We start from the raw sequence: 21,830 nt of genomic DNA on the forward strand, positions 1-21,830 counted from the left end.
GAATTTGCTTGAATCTAGTGTGAAAGTAACATAATACAGTAAACGTGAACATTCCTTGCTACCATTTGTTAAAAAACTATGGACTAGTGTACTGTAATGACGTCAGTGGACCAATGAAATAACTGAGTGGCGCTTTTTTATTGATTTGTCGAAATTAAGTTTGAAAGCAGTGCTACTCTCATACTGGCAACTTGTACTCTTCTGTGCGTATTTCTCATACTGCTGGTATGAAAGAAACATACAAGAATATGAATTTATTATCAAAAGCTGTAATCTACGCAAAATGAAAGTGGCAAATCTGTGAAGACCTTAAAGTAATATTGTCTCATCAAATATCGCTGATGACTACGAGAGTGGGACAGTCGAGCTAAGAAGAAACATTATGAAGTAAAGGAGTGGCAAATAAACTAGCACTTAATGTTCGCAAAAAAGTGTATTCAAATTTAATACACACACTACTTAGTGTTGTTATCCTATAATATTAGATTAAATTGAACTGCTCTCAAAGAATCTATAAAAACTCTAGAATTGGATAATCACTTGAATTAAAAACACACACGCTACATAGACTATATTACTCCTAAATTGAGCTCTACTGTTATGCATTAAGATCCTTATCTTCTACTGGCTATATAAACACAACTTAAAATAACTTACTTCGCATACTTTCATTCTATAATGAAGTACAGATTAAGATTCTGGATTAAGTTGAGCATAAAGAAAAAGTATAAGGATAAAATGGCATGTAAAAAGATTTTACAAAATTTAGAGATATTAATTGACCATGCCATGTGAGTACATTCTTTCCCTGATGATGTTTCATGTTAAAAACAAGATGTATTATTACTAATCATACTCCATCTAACCTCTGTTGGCCTCAGCTGTTATAGATGAGGAGTTCATTATTCATGTATTACGGTCTTCAATGCACTGTCTAATTTTTTCAAAGTTTTGAAGGGCCAAGAGAAAAAGTTCAGAGAGAATTAAAAACATTTCCCTATATTCAAACCTATCACTCAACTGATGAATGATTTATGCTTGTAAATTAAATTAATCCGCCTGCTATATATTGTATATTTTCCTGTAACTTTGGGCTTCTTGTTCCACATCTCAAAGTTACAATGATGATGTAAGATCTATGGAATACAGTAAATGAAACAAATATGACAATTTTATGGAATATAATAAAGGAAGTGATAATTTAAATATAAGTGTTTTTGAGATAGCTGTTGAGCATGCAAAATATACTCTCGTGCTGCCATTTTAAAACATTTAACAGCTCATTAAATATTTTAAGAGTACAAAACTAGTATGTTAAATTAACACGAAATTTAATGGTTGCTAATTTTAAGAGTTTGATGACATGCTTCTTTTGTTAAATTTGTTAAACTGACTTTAACAGACATCGGTCAAACTGATTGCACAACTAGTGACAATGAAACACCATACCTCTAAGCTTTTTTTGCCATTTCATCTCGTTGAACATGTCTTCAGTCCTTTCAAAGAAATCTGAAACTTTTGAGCCCTGGTCATCTCTCTCAGCTGTGTTCAATATCCTACTTTTGGTATCTGTTGTTATGTATTCACATATTTCCGGAATAGGAAATACAATTTGCTCCAATGTCCTGTCTTGCCGAACAATCTGCACAACAAAAGTGACTTTATTATGTAATTATAATTGAATTACATCCACAATAATGGAGAGCGCTTTGATTTAGAACTTATTAAAGGGGCATTACATGGTAAATTGAACCTACTATGTAAAAAAAAATCTCTCACCTGGTATATTTTTCCTTATACTCTAGTAAAAGAATGCGTAACAGTTTATCTCTTTTGTTGTTTCAGAAGTGAATTTACATTGTTACGATCTTCACTGATCTATAGTTCAGTGTTGAGGAAAATCCGTCAGTGATGTGACAAAGAAAATATATTTGGGTGGTGGATACGAAGGATTTTACTGTATTTGATGAGATGAATGTTCTACATTGTAACTCATAACTAAGATGCCTCCAAGCGTGAGATCCTATTCTCAAATTTATACTATGTGTTCATATACAATTCATGAAAGACAGTAGCATGGTCACTGAAACACGCGAGTGCACTCGCATGTGCACGCACACGTGCGTGTGTGTGTGTGTGTGTGCACGTAATATATATTACTGTTAAAATATTAAATACGACTGGTAACAAAGTCTTAAAATGCTTTGCTATCATCATCATCATCATCATCATCCTTCTCCTCCTCTCCCTCTTATTGTCTTATTGTGCCCTCTTCAAGTAGAGGGGTCGACAATAGATCTGCCTCCATACAATTAAAAATGAATAGTGATTACAATAAGTGAGGAAAAAAGAAGTGATAGAATTATTTTCACCATTTGAAAATCCAAGTTTATGTAATTCAGCATATGCTTCATATTACATCAAAATATTTGGAATAATTATCTTTTAATAAAACACTTTTATCTGTAAACATGCTAAATCATCGAACTTAACTCTCATGGTGTATGAAACCACAGTTACAAAAGTGAAGAATTTTTAAGAGAAAAACAGTACAGTAACACAGAATTCCAACATTTTTGTGGAAACATATGAATCTGATGACAAAGCACATACTTCTATTTGAGATGTGTGAGATGCATAATATTTCAAAGCTTGATTCATTTTTGGATCACTGTTGCCTTCTGAAGGCTTAAGAAGAGCAGCCAATTCCTTGTTATGTTGGGCCAGCTGATGACACAGGATATAGATATTGTGTCCAACCTGCAACAGGAAAAATATGAGCTTAGATGGAAGTTAAGATGTACATGATTAGAGACTGGATTTTTAAGTTAATATTCCAACTAGTTACATTCATTAAAATTAGCTACTGCTTTCAAATGCAGCGGCATTATTAAATTCATACTGTTTGCTTGTTGAATCTTATGGATCACACAGATAAAGTACCGCAAGTTTGCAAATAGAGGGCAGTGTTTTGTCAGATAGTAAATATGAATCTTGATGCAACAGTTTTACGATAATTTAATTTTGTTTTTAATTAAGTTTAATCTTGTGGCTGTGTGATTGCAATATATGCCACTGAATCCATTGTGAAGTGAAACACATCTAAGAGTAATCAATGTTTAAGGATTGTCCAATCATTGTTTCTTTCAGAAAGGAAGTCACAGACTTAAGATTCCTGTAATATGTACCGACAGTTCTCGCTCATATCAAAATTCACCCCTATTAGCCATCATTCCCAGTTACTACAACCCCAGAAATGGAACTCTTCACATATACAGTTTAGTGGATTTTACAAAGGTTGTAGCTGGCCACATCTGGAAGCTTTTGAAACTAACAAACCGATCAAACATTTGTCTGATCTACATGAGGGGTAGTCAGTGAAGCAGAATAGCTGCTTCTAACGACCCTAATGAGTAGGTTACCTAAACTGACCATTTTTGGGTAAGTTCAAATTTGGACAATTGCCATAAACGTGACAACTTTTGGACGGACTAAGTGGGATGGTGGCCTATGCTTCATCTTTTCTTTTATACAGGGTGGAAGTGAAATAATCCTGCAGACTGAAAGAGACAATAGGGTATACTTAAATGAATAGAAAACCTATAATATGTTTTGTGAAACACACAGTTAATTGGAAAATTAATTTGAAAGTTTAGGCAGTCTAGCAACATCACTGCTAACATACTCCTTGCTCTCCTTGTAATACTGATGCAAGAGATCTGTCTACCAAGGTGAACTACTCTCGCCTTCCTCTCTGGTTACAATGTTGCAAAATGGTCGCATATTTCAGTGGCTTCAAATTAGTTTACATACTTACAAATGGCTTTTAGAGGACACAGAGGTTCATTGCTGTCCTCATATAAGCTTGCTATCAGTCCCTATCTTGAGCAAAATTAATCCAGTCCCTAGCATCATACACCGCCTCCCTCAAATCCATTTTAATATTATCCTCCCATCTACGTCTCAGCCATCCCAAACATGTTTTTCCCTCTGGCCTCCCAACTAACACACTATGCATTTCTGGATTCGCCCATATGTGCTACTTGCCCTGCCCATCTCAAACGTCTAGATTTAATGTTCCTAATTATGTCAGGTGAAGAATATAATGCATGCGGTTGTGCACTGTATAACTTTCTCCATTCTCCTGTAACTTCATCCCTCTTAGCCCCAAATATTTTCCTAAGCACCTTATTCTCAAACATTCTTAGCCTCTGTTTCTCTCTCAAAGTGAGAATCCAAGTTTCACAACCATACAGAACAACCGGTAATGTAACTGTTTTATGAATTCTAAATTTCTACTTTTTTGAGAGCAGATTGGATGACAAAAGCTTATCAATCGAATAATACCAAGCATTTCCCATATTTATTCTGAGTTTAATTTTCTCTCATGTGTCATTTATATTTGTTACTGTTGCTCCACCTTTTCAAAGGATAAATTTCCAATTTTTATATTTCCATTTTGTACTACGTTATGGTCACGAGACATAATCATATACTTTGTTTTTTCGGGATTTACTTCTAAACCTCTCTCCTTACTTGCTTCAAGTAAAATTCCAGTGTTTTCCTATTCACAAACTATGGCACAATCACAAACATGTCGCCAAAATATAAATTGAAATAAAGAGTTGATAAATGATACCAAAATATGCAATGTGGACTGAGTATATTGAATATCAGAGGTTATCAACTAATCTAGCGGCAACTGGCAGATTTTATTGTCTTTTCGTGTTTAGAACCTCAAGATTAGTAAATATTTCATATTTTCATTTCAGAGGCAAAATGCGTGTTTACCAGAGAACTGATAACATAAACACTACTTAAAACATTACATTCTGAGATATGAGCTATATGTTCCACATCAGTGTTTGCATTAATCATTAAGACTGCATAAAATAACACTCAGAATTTAATTAGTTGTCAGCTAAAATGCGTGATCATGTATTAGTAAAATCTGCATGCAAAGATTTTTTCGTGTGAGAATATGTATAATGCACTGTTTACTTTGAGAAACGCTGCAATCTCTACCATTTGAAAGGAAGATCACCCATAGAACAGCAACCATCAGACCTGGTATAATTCAGAATATTTATAAGGAAATCGTGTATTGTCTTCGTGTTTGCAAAACTGCCAATGGTGCTCACACTGATATTTTGTAATGTAGGACACAAAATTTGAACTGACTTATTTAAAAAAAATCACGTATTTTCTGCCATTATTTTTGTAATTATTTCAATATGAAATCCAAAATAACTCTATTCATCGACTGACATCATGAAAAAGATGAATGGGCAACTGTACCTCTTTAGGTGAAACACCATCTTCTCCTTCAGTGGAGGCATCTTCACCATCATCGTCGTCATCATCATCATCCAATGTTTCTTGATGGAAAGCCCGGCATGCAACGTCCACCTGTGTGATATGCATAACATTTTTAATATAATATGAACCTAAAAATTGTATAATTATTTGGAACATTCCTGTATTTTATATACTAACAATTTGCTTAAATCTGCAGCATCTACACATCACTAAACATATCTCACAATTAATAATAGCACGACATTCTGCCTTTCTGCAGTAGCAATGCACTTCTACAGCATCTATATACGAGTCAATTCACTGTAACAGTTGTGACGTTTGTACTGTAATCCACAAAAGAAAATATTTTTTAATAATATAACTACATGTTCACAAAATTTATTGCTGTAGTGTTTACAGAAGCACTTCAAAATCTCTAAAAGAACATAATAATAGAGACAGTAGATTTTACAAAACATACTTTTCTTTTAACGCGACAATAAGTTCCCACAAGAGTTTTTAAGACAAGATTTCAGTCCACCACTGTGGAGTAATGGTTATCGAATCTGGCCATGAAATGAGCGGGCCCAGGTTCAAATCCTGGTTGAGACAAGTTACCTGTTGGGGTTTTCCCTCAACCAACTGAAGCAGAATTGCTAGGTAACTTTCGGCTTTGGACTCATTTCGCCATCATTAATTCACATATCATCATCCATACCACACCCCAGGTTAAGTTCATGATGTGGCATGCTGTACTTGTACAAAAAGCGTGATCGTTCGGCTACCCAGTCATTCACAGAATAGGAGTGGTAAGCACAATAAGCCTCAGGCTGCAGTGCAAGCCTTCGGGTCCCTCCTCCATGCAAGGTAAAAACAAAAAAGACAGATTTCTGTGAGGTTTTGGGATAAATAACACCGACTTATTTTTTCCTAATAAATTAGAGAGCAATGTTTAAGGACTCATACAGATATGATGCTCTAGCTTTGTGTATTGAGATCGTTTTTTTGTGATGGTTGTGACACTGTGTGAACTTTTGACTCATATACCATGATACCTGCATACACGTATTTTTTTATATAATGTGATATGTATATGTACAAATTATTCTAAATATATGAAAACATTATTATTCATGTTTTGTGTGACAATTGCGACATTAACATCCATTAACTATGCTAAAGCAAATGTGATTAATATATTTAGCATAAAAACTGGAGAATCTATGACAGACATGTACTTCCCTCCAACATTAAACAAAAAAACAATGGCTGCCTTCAAAATAAAAGAATGGTGAGTTGCACAACACAGTTTAGCCAAAAACACAGAAATTATAAATTCGACACATTTCATTTTATCCATTCTTTAAATTAAAAAATCTGGAATATTACAGAACACATAGGGTCAGTATTTGGTTGTTAAATACCAATAACAATAAAATTAATTATTATTAGTCAAAATCCACAAAAAATTTATTAGTGGTTATTCAAAATTTATATGGAACAACCCACATCTCTGAACACATCTCACAATTACATGTCTCTTCAAAAGATCCCTCAAAGGAGATGAACAAGAAGCCAATCATGAAATTGCATACTCATTTAACAAATTATGGTAAATGCTGTTTCTATTCTTGCAATTATAATATAATATAATTCGTTTTACATTCAAGTTTCAAGTTATATTATCTTTACTGCCAAAGAAATATCTATGAGGGTCATTCAATAAGTAATGTAACACATTTTTTTTCTCACTGCAGGTTCATTTTATTCTAGTTTGAAATACATAGCTTTGTTCCTCAACTCTTTGGCTACATAAACCCATTTTTCAACATAATCTCCGTTCAAGTCTATGGCTTTATGCCATCTAGACATGAGACCTTGTATGCCTTCAAAGTACGACTCTCAGTTATCTTCTAACTTCATCAATAACTTCCTAATTGTTGCCATCTCTCTTCCCGTGGATTGCATCCTCCAGAGGCTCAAAGAGATAGAAGTAAGAAGGTGCGAGATCCAGGCTGTAGGATGTTTGAGGAAGAACAGTCCAGTGAAGTTTTGTGATCTCCTCTCCGGTGTACGAACTTGTGTGTGGCCTGGCGTTGTCATGGAAAAGAAAAAGTTTGCCCATGTTTTTATGGTGCAAGATCCGGGCTGTAGGGTGGATGAGGAAGAACAGTCCAGTGAAGTTTTGTGATCTCCTCTCAGGTGTACAAACTCTTGTGTGGCCTGGCATTGTCATGGAAAAGAAAAAGTCTGTTCACGTTTTTGTGGTGCAAGATCCGGGCTGTAGGGTGGATGAGGAAGAACAGTCCAATCAAGTTTTGTTATCTCCTCAGACTTGTCTCCGCACCTTGCAACATTGCAGGAGTCACACAGCTGTGAATAGCCGACCAGAGCATGGGAGATCAAACAGCTTCCCTTTTCCTTCTTCCGACGATGACAGATGCCTCGTCCAATGACTCACAGTGCTTTTATCCACTGCCAGATCTCCATAGACATCCTGTAAGCGGTTGTGAATGTTTGTGGCTGTCTTCTTTTCCGCCAAAAGAAATTCAATAACAGCTCTTTGTTTGGAATGCACCTCACTCACAGACTCCAACATGAAAGCTACCTGTAGTGCTGCCATTTAGTGGAGAGTGATGAAACAATTTGAGGAAGTGTGGGAAGGTTTGAAAAGAGTGCAAACAAAATTTTGCGTTTTTTCGTGAAATATTAGCAGAGAGAACCAATGTGTTGCATTACTTATTGAACGCCCTTCATATAAAATGTGAAACGTAGCACAATAAAACTGTCACTAGTATTGAATAACTGCACAATACTTACCAGCTGTTTCGGATTCATGTTATTCAAAATTCTTTCCGCATTCTCACTATCTCCTCTGCTCTCCATTATTGCCAACAATAGTTTTGATGCATTATTTTTAAGTTCTAACACCAAGTCCATTCTTGTTTTTCCAAGAGGGTTTATATCATTCAAAATGAGAGCTGTTATAATGTCTAAACCATTTGATTCATGAGTAGCAATACAATTCTGATTCTCGTGACAGGGTCCTTGACAATATTCAGTCAAAGTTTCTAGAGTCTGATTGATGAGAGCAACATTATTCTCGTTTATGTACAATCCAAGAAGGCCAAGACCTCCAGTGGTCGAACCACAGATACAGTCCAGGAACATTAATGTTTCTGATACAAGGTTGTGATTTGTCTTATTGTTCTGATTGCGGAGCAAGTTCTGAAAATTAAAATAATTACACAATATTAAAAAGAGTGATTGACTGAATTATACAAATAATTCAATAAAAATAAATAAATATATAAAAAATTGGGTAAATATATAAATAACTGAACAAATTAAATATACAAATAAATAAAGCAAATCTGTGGGCGAGAAACAGAGCGTTTATAGGAGGAAACAACACATCCACGGCAATAATAAGAGTATTTAAACGATACTGGCATTCTCATATTCCAGTAATTAAAGTATAAATTTTAAGAAAAAATATTAACAACTTTCTATTTAAAGCGTCATGATAGCAAGTTACTTCAAACATAGCTTTGTTAAGCTATTCAATTTGTAAATGGATCAAGATCAATTTATCAGATTTATTGAAACACTAAACCATCTTTTGACTCTCCATAACAAACAAATAGACATTCTTTGCTTTCTAAGATAAGCTATTGGCTTACAGTAAAACATTTCAATTTCAAGTCTTCCTCCATCACTAGACATTTCGCTGAACATATGAGATACTGTAATTATCATGATGTCACCGTAGTGAGGTCCTGAAATGTTAATCCAAGTGGGGTAGCAGAATAAGACTAGAGTACTCAGAAACCACGAAATGTGAACTGAATGTGCTTACTTGTAAATCACTATTATGGTTTTCACACAATAGTTGGAGAAACCGAAGGATTGGCTGCATTACAAGAACCTTCCCTGAGAGTTTGTTTTGTTCCTCTCCATCACGACGACGTTCCAATTTTTCTGCAAGCATGTCTTCTAATGCAGAAGCACCAAGGACAGGTGGTCCTACTTCTTCCCCTGGTAAACATAGTTGATAAAATATGAAATGTAAACAAACTTATCTCCTATATCACTGGTGCCAAACAGAACATCTTTCACTGATTTCATAATGCCATTTTCTATTTTCACTATGGGTTCTTATGGCAAACTAGCAATTTATGAAACACGTCTGAATATATGGAAGTATTGTACGTATGTTTCTCTTAATATGAATTCACTTGGGAAAATGAAGAGAGAGACTAAAATGTATCACAGTTCGTTCAAGGCTAGTGTGCTAGCCTTCAGAACCCTCAATATAGCACAATTAACTTCTAAGACAGACACTGGTGTATGTGTGTGGGACAGCAAAACAAAGAGACTATGAGTGTGTCTTATGAAAACTGTTATCGACCATGAGATATATGGGGGCACATTGCACTTTCAATACGATTTTACCCATCTATTTCATTTTAGGGGAGGGTAGGTAGAGGGATGGCCGGGGAATTAGGAGTACACCAAGAAATCCTACTCAAACATTGTCTTCATTTACCATAAATTGCTGTGATTTGAACTCAGGTGCCTGGCAACAAAGGCCAATGTTTTAGTCACATTATTTGTGCGGGTAATTAGGGGTTAGATATTTATAAATTAAAATGTGTAATTATACGGCTTTAAACATGGAAATATGCCTTATAAACTAGAAAATATGTAATATATAAAACCCACGAAAATTCCGAAATAATAAATAAATGAAACTGTACACAATTATACTCCCAAACATCTATAATTGTTGCCTTTAAAAAGGAACAATTACTGATAGTCTATAATTACGTTAGCAATTTACGAGCAGTTATATGTAGTTTTTATTATTAGTGTGAAAACCAAATTAATATAATTATACTGGCACATTAAAAGTAACTTAAACTGTGATGGCATCCATTCTTGAACTGCTGTTGTTATTGATTTATGTCCATAATTGAAGAACAATGTATCACAGTCAAAATTTTAAGATTGGAAAACATAAACACTGCTCTGTTTCTCCTCTTACAACTGGTTTATACTGAGATATTTCTGTGACATCCTGTTAGAATTTACTGCAAGTTTTTTCAACTTGGCCTGATGCGAAATTTTCTATTAGGCTCATATTCGTGACAAGTTGTACATTGTTTTTCTCGAGCACTGTCATTGATGAGAAGAGACAGCAGAAATATGACAATGTGAATCAAATAATAATAATAATAATAATAATAATAATAATAATAATAATAATAATAATAATAATAATAATCATCATCATCATCATCATGTCCACACCTGTGGAGTAACGGTCAGAACGTCTGGCCGCGAAACCAGGTGGCCCGGGTTCGAATCCCAGTTGGGGCAAGTTACCTGGGTTTTCCCTCAACCCAATACGAGCAAATGCTGGGTAACTTTCGGTGCTGGATCCCGGACTCATTTCACCTTTATCTCATTCAGACGCTAAATAACCTGAGATGTTGATACAGCATCGTAAAATAATCTAATAAAATAAAAAAATCATCGTCATCATCATCATCATCATCATCATCATCATCATCATCATCATCATCAGTAGCAGTGACAGCAACAGCAGAAGTAGTAGTAGTAGTAGTAGTAGTAGTAGTAGTAGTAGTAGTAGTAGTAGTAGTAATAATAATAATAATAATAATAATAATAATAATAATAATAATAACAACAACAACAATCTTTATTAGCCAAAAAACACTTGTGAATATCACAGGCTTCGTTTTTATTTTTTTTTATTTTATTGGGTTATTTTACGATGCTGTATCAACATCTAGGTTATTTAGCGTCTGAATGAAATGAAGGTGATAATGCCGGTGAAATGAGTCCGGGGTCCAGCACCGAAAGTTACCCAGCATTTGCTCGTATTGGGTTGAGGGAAAACCCCGGAAAAAACCTCAACCAGGTAACTTGTCCCGACCGGGATTCGAACCCGGGCCACCTGGTTTCGCGGCCAGACGCGCTGACCATTACTCTACACGTGTGGACCACAGGCTTCGTCATATAGGAACACAATACTTGTCCATTTGTGGCAAACACAGATGCAGTTGTGCAGATGATGGCAATCTCATTGGTGGCATTTTTAATCCACAGTAAGAACGACAATGAAAAAGGGTTTTGAGGGTTCTAACGTGTACTTCACTGAGATCTGATAATATAGACATTTCATATATATATGTATTAACTAAAGTATAGTGTATAAAAGTTGGATTTAAAGTTTACCGGAAGTGTTGGATACCAGAAGACAGAAATGGTACTGAGGAAGTGGAGAGTGAGAAACAGATAAGCTAAACGTATATTGTACACGAAGAGTGTGCGTAACACATTACATGAAATGCTTCTGCCTGGAGGTCTGCTCTCTTGGCAAAAAATTTTTCAGTCACTCTCAAAACCTACACTTCTCACATTCATATGCTCCAAGTGATATTTGCAATGAAGTTGTCAAAAAGTAATGTCTGCCTTAATCTACAAACTGCCCATTGAATTCATCATTTCAATATCGTGTTTCACAAAATGAACGTAATAATTTTTTTCATTTTTTTTAACATATAATATTCACATACGTACTTTACGATTTTACATAGATCAAGGAATAGAAAGACTCACATGCAAAGTAAGACATTAACATGACTGTGAACAAACAATACATCACTTCCTAATGAATTACTTACGACAACTCCTGTGCAAGTAAAATTACAACTACAGCAAAAAAGGATAAAAATATCAGTAACTTGTACCTGCAGCCACACTCCTTGCACCTACATAAGCTTGACTTGTAGCAAGACCAGCTTGGTTCAACTCCTCACGTAACTCCTCCGTGATGATAATTCCATTTGGTTTTACTGTCAAAGAGATTATTAAAAACAATGAAAATCCAATCCCCAAACTTAATTCAATATTATTTATAAATTCCTCAAAATATGAATATGTCATCATATTTGAATTTGTAAACAATACAAACCGTTCAAAAACATGAAATAAACAAGTTTTAAAATAATTACATTCATAAGCTTTTCTCCAATAATGTAAAATGAGACTAGCTGACCAAATGAATGACTAACCAATCAACTAATTAAAGAAATTAATCAACCTAACTTTACCCAGCCCAAGGACTTGAGAAAATATTTCTCTCACAAATCATTACTCTGCAAAGTATTCCTTCCAATAAAGTCATGTGGAATGAAGTATAATAGGCCTAAACAGAATTTACAAGCCCATGCAATACAACATACATGCAAAACATGCATTCTCAACATTCTCATTTATAATTTCAGCAACAATATAATTATTATAACAAATTATCGATAGAGAAGAATATAACAACAATTACACTCAATACGAAATATTTTTATAATACATTTCAGTTAGTTTCAGTCTATAACATTTAAGTTACAGGCTGAAACCAACTCATAAATATATTGAAACTTCTTAACTTGCCAGATTCATAGCAATGTCAATAAACTTATTATAACAGCCAGAAATTTGTGTATATACTGTTTTATATTGTGTTTCGGAATTGGATAATCATATTCTCATCAATTCGTAGAATATTGCTAATTCATCAAGAATCTTCCAAATAGTGTTTCCGATGCACTCTTTCTTTTTTCTATATGTTCTCTCCTTCAAAGCTATCAGTTCTTCAACAATGTTTGTAACCACAAGCGCAACAGCTAGGGCTCTCTAAATACTATGTATCATCTTCACCATTTTGATTCTTTTCTTTTAATATTTCAATTAAATTTCTTTTAATATTTTAATTAAATTTAAAAACCTACGATTAACTAGAAAAACTTAAGCGATGGAAACATTTAGTAAACGGAATTGAAATGCGCGAAATTTTCTATAAAATGTCACCATTCCTTCCCTTATAACAGACAAAATATTGAGTCTTGAGTTTTCTGCTAAGCAAAGATGTTCATTTGTTTATCTCACCGTAACTCAGAAACAGAAAAATTTGAATAGCAGCAACTTTCAGAAGTAATTTCTGTTCTTTCTGAACATTTATCTCACTTTGACTTCCTACCTCCAACGCGAAAATTAAAAATGTTTGTTTGGCGTCAACCAATTTTTAAAGGTGTAAATGACTATTTTGAACAAAAGATTTCGAAGTTAGCATTTTTTTCTCACTTTCCAAAAACGATTTTAATTTCGAATTTTTTTTTTCTGTGCCTTCCTTAGACATTGACGTAACAATTATAAAAATAACAACGAGATTAACTAACTAACATACGAACTACTACATGATAAATTTTTAATGGAATTGTTTTTGTCTGCTAGCTGTAACATGTAGAAAATTATACCTTGTCTTTAACAGACCTCGTGTGAACAGGTAACTGCCATGGCAGAAGATGTCATGACATTTCATGACAACAATGTCGTGGCATCAGTACCATCATGAGAACGAGCCTTTACAAGCATGCATCTGTTCAACTGTTTTTCTTAACATGCTCTATTACTACAATCACTGAAATCTATCGCAATTCTTTGCCAAAATAGTAAATCATTAATAATATTCACAGGTTCTTGAACCAAAGATGTATAGGATTGGTAATATTCATAGCAATTACATCAGTCTCAATGAAATATGTGAGTGTACATATAACAATTCAACCAAAAAGTGGATAAATGAAACTTACCATTAGTGTTTATTGGTGCAGCAACTGTTGTCAGCAAAAAAATGTTATTAATTTATAACCAACAAAGACCAGGGATATACTGATTGCTATTTTTAAAGAAAATGTTTTTCAAAAAGTAAAAGAAATATTGCTTAAACTACAATCTCACCTCCTCGTTTCTTTGCAAGCTTCTCCAAATCTTTGCTCTGCTCCTTGTCTTCATGTGCTTTGGCAGTAATATCAGATGTATTCACAGTTACAGTTGACTTTATTTCTAGTTGTGCATCCTTCATTTTGTCATAGAACACCTAAAGAAAAAGAAGAAGAAATAATAATAATAATAATAATAATAATAATAATAATAATAATAATAATAATAATAATAATGAATATAGGAGAATAGAGAAAGTTACACAATGCAGAACTGCACACATTATAATCTTCACCTGACATAATTAGGAACATTAAATCCAGACGTTTGAGATGGGCAGGGCATGTAGTACATACAGGCGAATCCAGAAATGCATATAGTGTTAGTTGGGAGGCTGGAGGGAAAAACGACCTTTGAGAAGGCCGAGACATAGATGGGAGGATAATACTGAAATGGATTTGAAGGAGGTGGGATATGATGGTAGAGAATGGATTAATCTTGCTCAGGATAGGGACCAATGGTGGGCTTATGTGAGGGCAGCAATGAACCTCCGGGTTCTCTAAAAGCCATAAGTACTGTAATAATAATAATAATAATAATAATAATAATAATAATAATAATAATAATATTTAGAAGAGTCATTTTTCATATGAATTATTCATAAAATCTGTTTTTTGTTGAAAATATGGTGATTATGAAGTAATTTCGTGGATTTCTATCAATTTTGCGAAAATTCGCGGGTATATTTCACTTAATTTTAGACTTTAATTAAGGTATTTGCATTTCCCATGCATAAAATTAAGTTTTTAACACATTCTGCGTATATTGTACTGTATACAGCTGCACCCTTACTGTGTGAATGTGTTTATGTAACTAAACACGAAACGTACGTAAGCAAGAGGTCTGATCACTGCGATGGCACAGCAGTTACTATGCATATGACTTTCCACTGACACAGGTCTAGCCCTGGCTGACTCACTCTGTACAAGCAATAGGACTCTCATGACTTTATAACACTTTAAAGTTGTATCTTTTCATACGTTGTTGAGTAATGTACTTTTTTAGTTCTGGTTAACTATCTAAATTTATTTATTTTAGTTCCTGTATCACTGAAGTTTGTGTATGAAAAACTTCTGGATCTACAGTGGATATAATGAAAGTGAAATTAATACCAGGATAGCCATCTTTGCTTCTTCACTGTGTAAGGCCAGAATGAGTCTATATTCTAGCCATCTGCAGAATAATGTAAATTATTCATTAACCATATTTCAAAATACATTTTAAGCTCTGATTCATACTTGTGAACAAGTCAGTGGATTTCCACATTCATATATTACCACGCCATTGTAATTATTCCACTTTAAGTGAATTAATTTTTTTCTTATTCTTTTAGACAAGTGATCTTTTGATTTTAAGAGGCCTTCATAAATTTAGCAAATATGGTCTTTCAATTGGGAAGAAAATGCGCATAATTCCAAATGCCTCAAATAAAATACATGAAAGGAGTGTTTCTTAAATCTTAAGTCACTGTGTATATTACTTGGAATTTAGATAGAGAATAATTAACTTGGAAATGAAGAACTGAATCTTGCAAACTTTTATAATTTCATAAATCTTCAAATTTTCTAAGGCTGGACACCACAAGTAAATGATTTGTACTCTGCTAACACTTAGCACTAGATATACTGTAATTATATATGGAAAATTATGTAACTAAAACACTTACCTTGAAGAATGCTTGACTCAGGTCTCCCCCCATCAATTTACTGTACATACTCTTCTGAATAATAGGATTTCCTCCTTCCAGTAATGCACTACCTAACTCAACTGCCTCTTCAAAGATTGAAGGAGAGTGTATAGATTTGATGACCAGTTCGACAACTAAATCTGATGCGCCTTCCCTGTCAAGATGACTCTGCACCTCATGAAGTGTTCTGCCTGCTCTACTTAACAGTTTTGCTGCGGAGTTGAAAACAGAAACGATATTAACATGTTTTAACGTGTTAAACGAAACCACTATAAATTTACAATGAACTGAAAATAATGTCGGTACTAAATTTACAAATGCGATGGGTAGCAATCTAAATTTATTCTTTCTGGGTTTATCAGCAACGAGCTAATTTAAGATCACTGATATTCACTTAATTACAAACACTGTTGTTGACGGTTTCTGATTAAACTAACAAATTGTTCAAATAGAGAATGTTGATGGATGCAGAAACAAGCTCTACTTGCCTTGCAACACATCTTACAATGTACTTCTTTTAGTTAATGTTAAACGGTCATGTTACTATAACCTACCAGCCATTCATATTGGTATGAGTAATAAAAGCATTAAGAAAGTGATGCAATAAGAAAACAGCATCTTATAAAGTACTGTATTCATTTTGCATGCAAACTAATTTACCTCCAGGTCCATGAGTTGCCAGTGACAAAGGACTCAAAATTCCCAGCTCAACAGTGTCTCTCTTGTGCACAAAATTCTTTCCAAAATACCGCACCAAAAGATTGTTTCGAAGCACATCACCCTGAATCACAAATATATACATAAAATATATTAGAAAATAGAACACTAATTATTAAGGTACACAACAGGATGCACATACGTTCATGACTAACAACTTAAAGTATTCATAACATTTGGAAAAATTGTCAATAAAACAAGAAGTCTATATATTGTAACGTTACTTAAAATAATTCCAGTTATGAAATCTTCATTGCTGGTGTCCATGAGTCGGCCCAACCTTTTTTGGGGAAGAGTACCTTATTAAATAGAATATTCAAATTAATTTACATCATATCATAATCTCCTGCTCGTTTGAGGAAAATCCTGCTTTCAGATAAAATATCTTGCTTTTCATTTTTTATCTGGAAACCTTATTTACTTGGGAAAATTCCAAAGGGTAAGCAGCACGACAGATTGAACTCAGCTGACACGAGTTTTTACTCAAAGATTGTATCTGTTGGGTGACAGATTCTAGAGAAACTGCAATGCAACATCCCAGCTTTCAGCTGAGAAGCTAGTAGACTCTGGTTATGCAGAGAACTTGGTATCAGTGACATGGAATGCATTACTGATCATTGGACACGCCACAAACTATTTATGTAAACTACTATTAAATATAAGCAGTTTTAACATCATTTACTAATCCGAATTAGAAAGGTGGGAGCTGAAATTGTCTGTCCTCTTGTTTCATACATTAGTTGCACATGTTTAAGAATGACACATCACTCGCTGCAGTTCCCAGAGCGAGCGTGTTCTTGTCTTTTTCTAACAGAATTCTGTAACAGCACATATAGCCCACCGTTTTACTATAAACAATGTGATAGAATATTAGACAGAATACGTAGTCTCCTTGATCCACTGACCTAATCCATTTTGATTTTAAAGTGTACAAAAATAATGCGCATATCCTGGAATAACTGAAGAATTACATCCAGGATAACATCGCCTCCATATCTCAATGTGAACTGGAGCAAGTGATGCGTCACTCCTTCAACAAGTGCGATAACTATTTGAAGAAGGCAAACAGTTTCAGTATTGCCTAAATTGGGTGAGTGAGTGAGTGAATGATGGATGTTTTAATTGTTAATATTTTACATAAATATCGAAATACTGATACTGTGCTGCATACCAGAGATAGCAAGATCTCTGTGTAACTGAAGTCTGCAAGTGGCTTGACTGAGAGTTGAGTTGCCCAAGTACTTGGAGATCTGTAAACACTCCCGAAGTTTGACCACATCTTACGAATCATCCTGTATACATACTCCACTTACAATGAAAGTCATTGAGCTTTTCCTGGAATCCTACACTGTGGTTCTGTTCACCCTTTATACTCAAATTAGTAGATATTCTTAATTTCCTTCTAAGACTCCGAAGACCACTTTCTATAAAATATGGATATATGAAACAAGGTGTTGTCATTAATTAGATTTCTTAAAGATGTTTTCAACCATTAAACTGGGTAAATATATATTATACCACCATGATATTAAGAAATTGAATGTTATGAAATTAAATAAGAAAATATCATCTAAAATCCAAATAACCCACACCACTCGAAAAGATTTTTTAACGTAATACAAGTCAATAAAGAACAGGATTCAGAATGTTTCATAGCATTTCCAGTACCTACTGTTAAAAAAAAAATTAACTCTCTGTTAAAGTAAGAAGAATAAATTGTACATGAATTGGGCTAAATTTGTAAGTGTAAGGATTGAAACCATATTTCTTGCACAGAAAAAATTACACAAGTTTTAAATATAGAACTATATGCAAGGACAAACCATTTACATAAGTACTTACTTCATAATTATGGAAGTATAAGCAACAGCTATGCAGTCTCATTTTTTCTCAAATGACAGAAAAGATCACTCTTAACAAGCTAACAAGAGGTTAGAATATTTCAATAATAGGTCATCAATTTTTCATAGAATTATCTTCCAATGCAGAATCTACAGTAACTCATAAATTAAATAATAATAAAAAAAAAGACATCTTGTATACCTTCGTATTTTGTGTACAAGTATAATCATATAAGTGTTTTCTAGTGGTGTGTGAGTTACTGACTTTGTTGTGATGTGTGTACTTTTATTAGAAAATGAAAATAATTCATTTAGGCCAACATTACAAATGCAAATAAAAATAATTTAGGTGTGGAGTAAACTGTATGTTTGCACTTCAGTTATTGGTAACGAAAACAAGATCAATGGAAAAAGTCCTACAATTTCTGCAGAAATACAATGAAATAAACTTACCACGCAAGAAACCTTAGGTATAACAATACCAAATTTTTACACACCTGTACCCATCTTTGAACATTTTTGAAATCTCAATTTTGTTCTCTGTTCCATGAAATTGTATATTCATATAAAAGGGACAGTATTTCAGGCAACTTTGATAAAAAAAATACGAAGTTTCTCTTGTGTTTCTACAGTAATTGTAAGACAATTAAAAATAATAGATTTTCACGAGCAACAAGTAAATGATCATTTGTGAAAGGTGAATAAATTACGAAAGGTTGAAAAAAAACATTCTAGCAAAGACTAAAGAATATAACACCAAACAATAGCCATGCTTTAATAGGATTTTTATTACATTTTAGAATAAAATAATGAAGTAATATCTGTGTTGCAGGTGTTAATGTGTGGCAGGCTATAATAAACATAAGAACCAAGGTACAGTAATAATAAACATGGATTATGCTGTTTTGTCTATCTTCCGACTTTGGCAAACAAGTGACTAATTTTATTATAGCGATCATATAAATAGCCGAGATGTTGTGTTAGGTATCACATTTTATTCTACATCAATCACTTGTTAAATGAAGAATTTGCTAGGATCGTAAGACATTATAACAACCGATATAATATATTACTCTACATTACATAAGAACTCCCTTAGTTAAGAAACACTCCAGTGGTACTGGTATTATCATTGTGCATTCAGCTGTGTGTGTGCTGTCCTACTTAAAGTAGAATGAACAATAATGTTGAAATTTATTTAACTGCAAAATAAATTGTACATAAGCATCTTCATTTTGAGTCTTCTAAGTAAGATGCAAAGTATGGTACAATATGCATAATGATTCTACGAATCTGTTACAATATCCGAAACTGTATTCTACACCCAAAGTTAATGGGAAAAGTCTCGCTCTTAAAAAAATAGTCTAAAACAGCACTTAATTCCGAGATACAGAAAGCAACAAAAATGCCGACAGTAGGTAGAATGTGTAAGAATACGAATACATTTCTTGGTAACTGGCTAAATAAACACCATTTGATGAATGTACTTCAAATTGACAATCTCAAGGCTATTCACGTATGTTACCATTTCTGACTGGCTAGTGGTGACAGGCTCCCCCAGTTCGGCATTTCCAATGATATGGCGAAAATTACATTTAGGTTAAATATCAAAGGAAACTATGAGATGTCTCAATGTATGCATAGCTGGTAAATGTGTTTATTCTTCAACAACTACAAACAATCTTTAGAGTATATATTTAGCCAGTTAGAGAAATTTATAACATCTCTTCATAATTCAATGGAGACTAACAATGTTCATGCTATAGAACTGTATTTGATGAGAGAGGTTCCTTAGTTTTAGGTGAAGACTGCTTGTACAAAGTTTGCAGCTCATGTGGACTCATCACAATACCTATGTACTGCAAGATGGAATTCTTCAATATAAAGTACGTAATGAATTAAGTACAGGGCATGTCTTATAACTGAAAACAAATGTTTAAGAAATTATGAAACCTCTTTGCTTTAAATAACCTTGTTAAATAATTTAGTTTAATGACAGAGATATTATAATCTAACAAATTCCTCTCGAATTCACAATTTATACAATGTAACTAAGTTATCGTCACTCAAATAACATCAAAGAAACAGGAAGACAGATATCACAGCTATGTGAAATTACAATCTAGGCACATTTCTGAACAGACTGAGTGAACAACTGATACACGCACCAGCCACAATCGTAGCCTAAAAATTAATTGTAGATCATCTACATCTGGCTCAATCAGTTTCAGATTGAGACGTGGATAAGAGCAACAATTACATTTATTAAATGGTAACTGACAGTTCCCATGATAATGTCTATGACTGCAACTGAAAGTGTTCACGAAGTAAAATATATGTCAAATTACATTAATAATGATCTCCTATGAATTTGAGTTAAATGTTAACAAAATTTATTTCTAAAGGTATTATTTTTATACAAATCCTACATAGAAACAAATTTTGTATTTTAAGTTACAATTCCCAGGAGGAAGCTAGTATGTGAAGGGTTAATTACTTCGAAACAATTTTCCTTTTTATTAGAGATTTACTTCAAAATTACCACATTACCTAATGACTGGCTATATAAATTCACAAGAATGTGGTTAAAGACATCATTCGGAGTGTACAAATACCTTATTTCATCGCATAATTGTCGCATTTTGAGTGAAAATACACAATGTAACCAGTATGTGAAAAATAAATTAAAATGGTAACGATTGGTCACGTCAAATTTCAATGATCAATTTCCATATAATGGGGGCGTCTGCAAGCAAACAGGACTGAGTTGCGTGATTTGTAGTGGAAGAAGAAGAGAGGAAGGAGGAGACCCAGTATTAGTGTGAACCTTAACGTCAATAATACCTTAAAAAATAAATAGAAATCACTGTGTTGTTATTTCATTAAAAACACTTTTTTATTGACTAAAAACAAAAACATTCACAGTATCGTTGAATTACATCTGACATACTGAAGTCGATATTATCTGACTACTGCACCAGTCCGCTGAAAGATAATTGGTTGAGGCTTAAAAAAAGTATTCAAACACTTGTAAACAACAAGCACTCGCAACCAACAATTGTACTGAACTGAAGGCATTTATGGCCATTGACTTGGTGCTAACACCTCGCACCTCCATTCCATTCACTTTCGTCAGCTGCCATTACTGTTTCTCGCACATTCGACCTTCAGTGTAAAGATACTTTGTGTTGTAGACGTATTTTTAAATAATTCTAGATCGTGATAAACAGAAATATCCATGCGACGATTATGCAGTGAAATTTTAAAATCTTAATCACTTTATCTATAAATAAGGGTGTGACCATTATGCGATGCAATGATTACGTGATGAAATACGGTAATTGAAAGATATATGAGAAAAACCAAAAGAGGTCAAAGAAATGAACTAAGACAATGGTACCATAATTATTATTGATGTC

At 33.7% G+C, this 21,830-nt stretch overlaps 1 protein-coding gene across 16 annotated transcripts in view; it reads right to left on the bottom strand.

Annotated features, from left to right (window-relative positions):
- The window catches only part of Itpr (Inositol 1,4,5,-trisphosphate receptor), a 178,033-nt gene that overhangs the window by 29,609 nt on the left and 126,594 nt on the right, over positions 1-21,830 (bottom strand). For 9 of the 16 annotated variants that reach the window (XM_069838497.1, XM_069838494.1, XM_069838491.1 and 6 more), the window contains 10 exons: positions 16,514-16,634; positions 15,833-16,065; positions 14,125-14,263; positions 13,977-14,000; positions 12,078-12,182; positions 9,158-9,336; positions 8,119-8,526; positions 5,299-5,409; positions 2,614-2,760; positions 1,450-1,642 (listed from right to left, as the gene is read on the bottom strand). In XM_069838497.1, the coding sequence (XP_069694598.1) occupies positions 1,450-1,642; positions 2,614-2,760; positions 5,299-5,409; positions 8,119-8,526; positions 9,158-9,336; positions 12,078-12,182; positions 13,977-14,000; positions 14,125-14,263; positions 15,833-16,065; positions 16,514-16,634 (1,660 nt within the window). The remainder of the gene's footprint in view (positions 1-1,449; positions 1,643-2,613; positions 2,761-5,298; positions 5,410-8,118; positions 8,527-9,157; positions 9,337-12,077; positions 12,183-13,976; positions 14,001-14,124; positions 14,264-15,832; positions 16,066-16,513; positions 16,635-21,830) is intronic. The other 7 variants (XM_069838498.1, XM_069838496.1, XM_069838493.1 and 4 more) reach the window with 1 other exon arrangement.

This window comes from Periplaneta americana, chromosome 10 (assembly GCF_040183065.1).
Source record: "Periplaneta americana isolate PAMFEO1 chromosome 10, P.americana_PAMFEO1_priV1, whole genome shotgun sequence".
NCBI lineage: Eukaryota > Metazoa > Arthropoda > Insecta > Blattodea > Blattidae > Periplaneta > Periplaneta americana.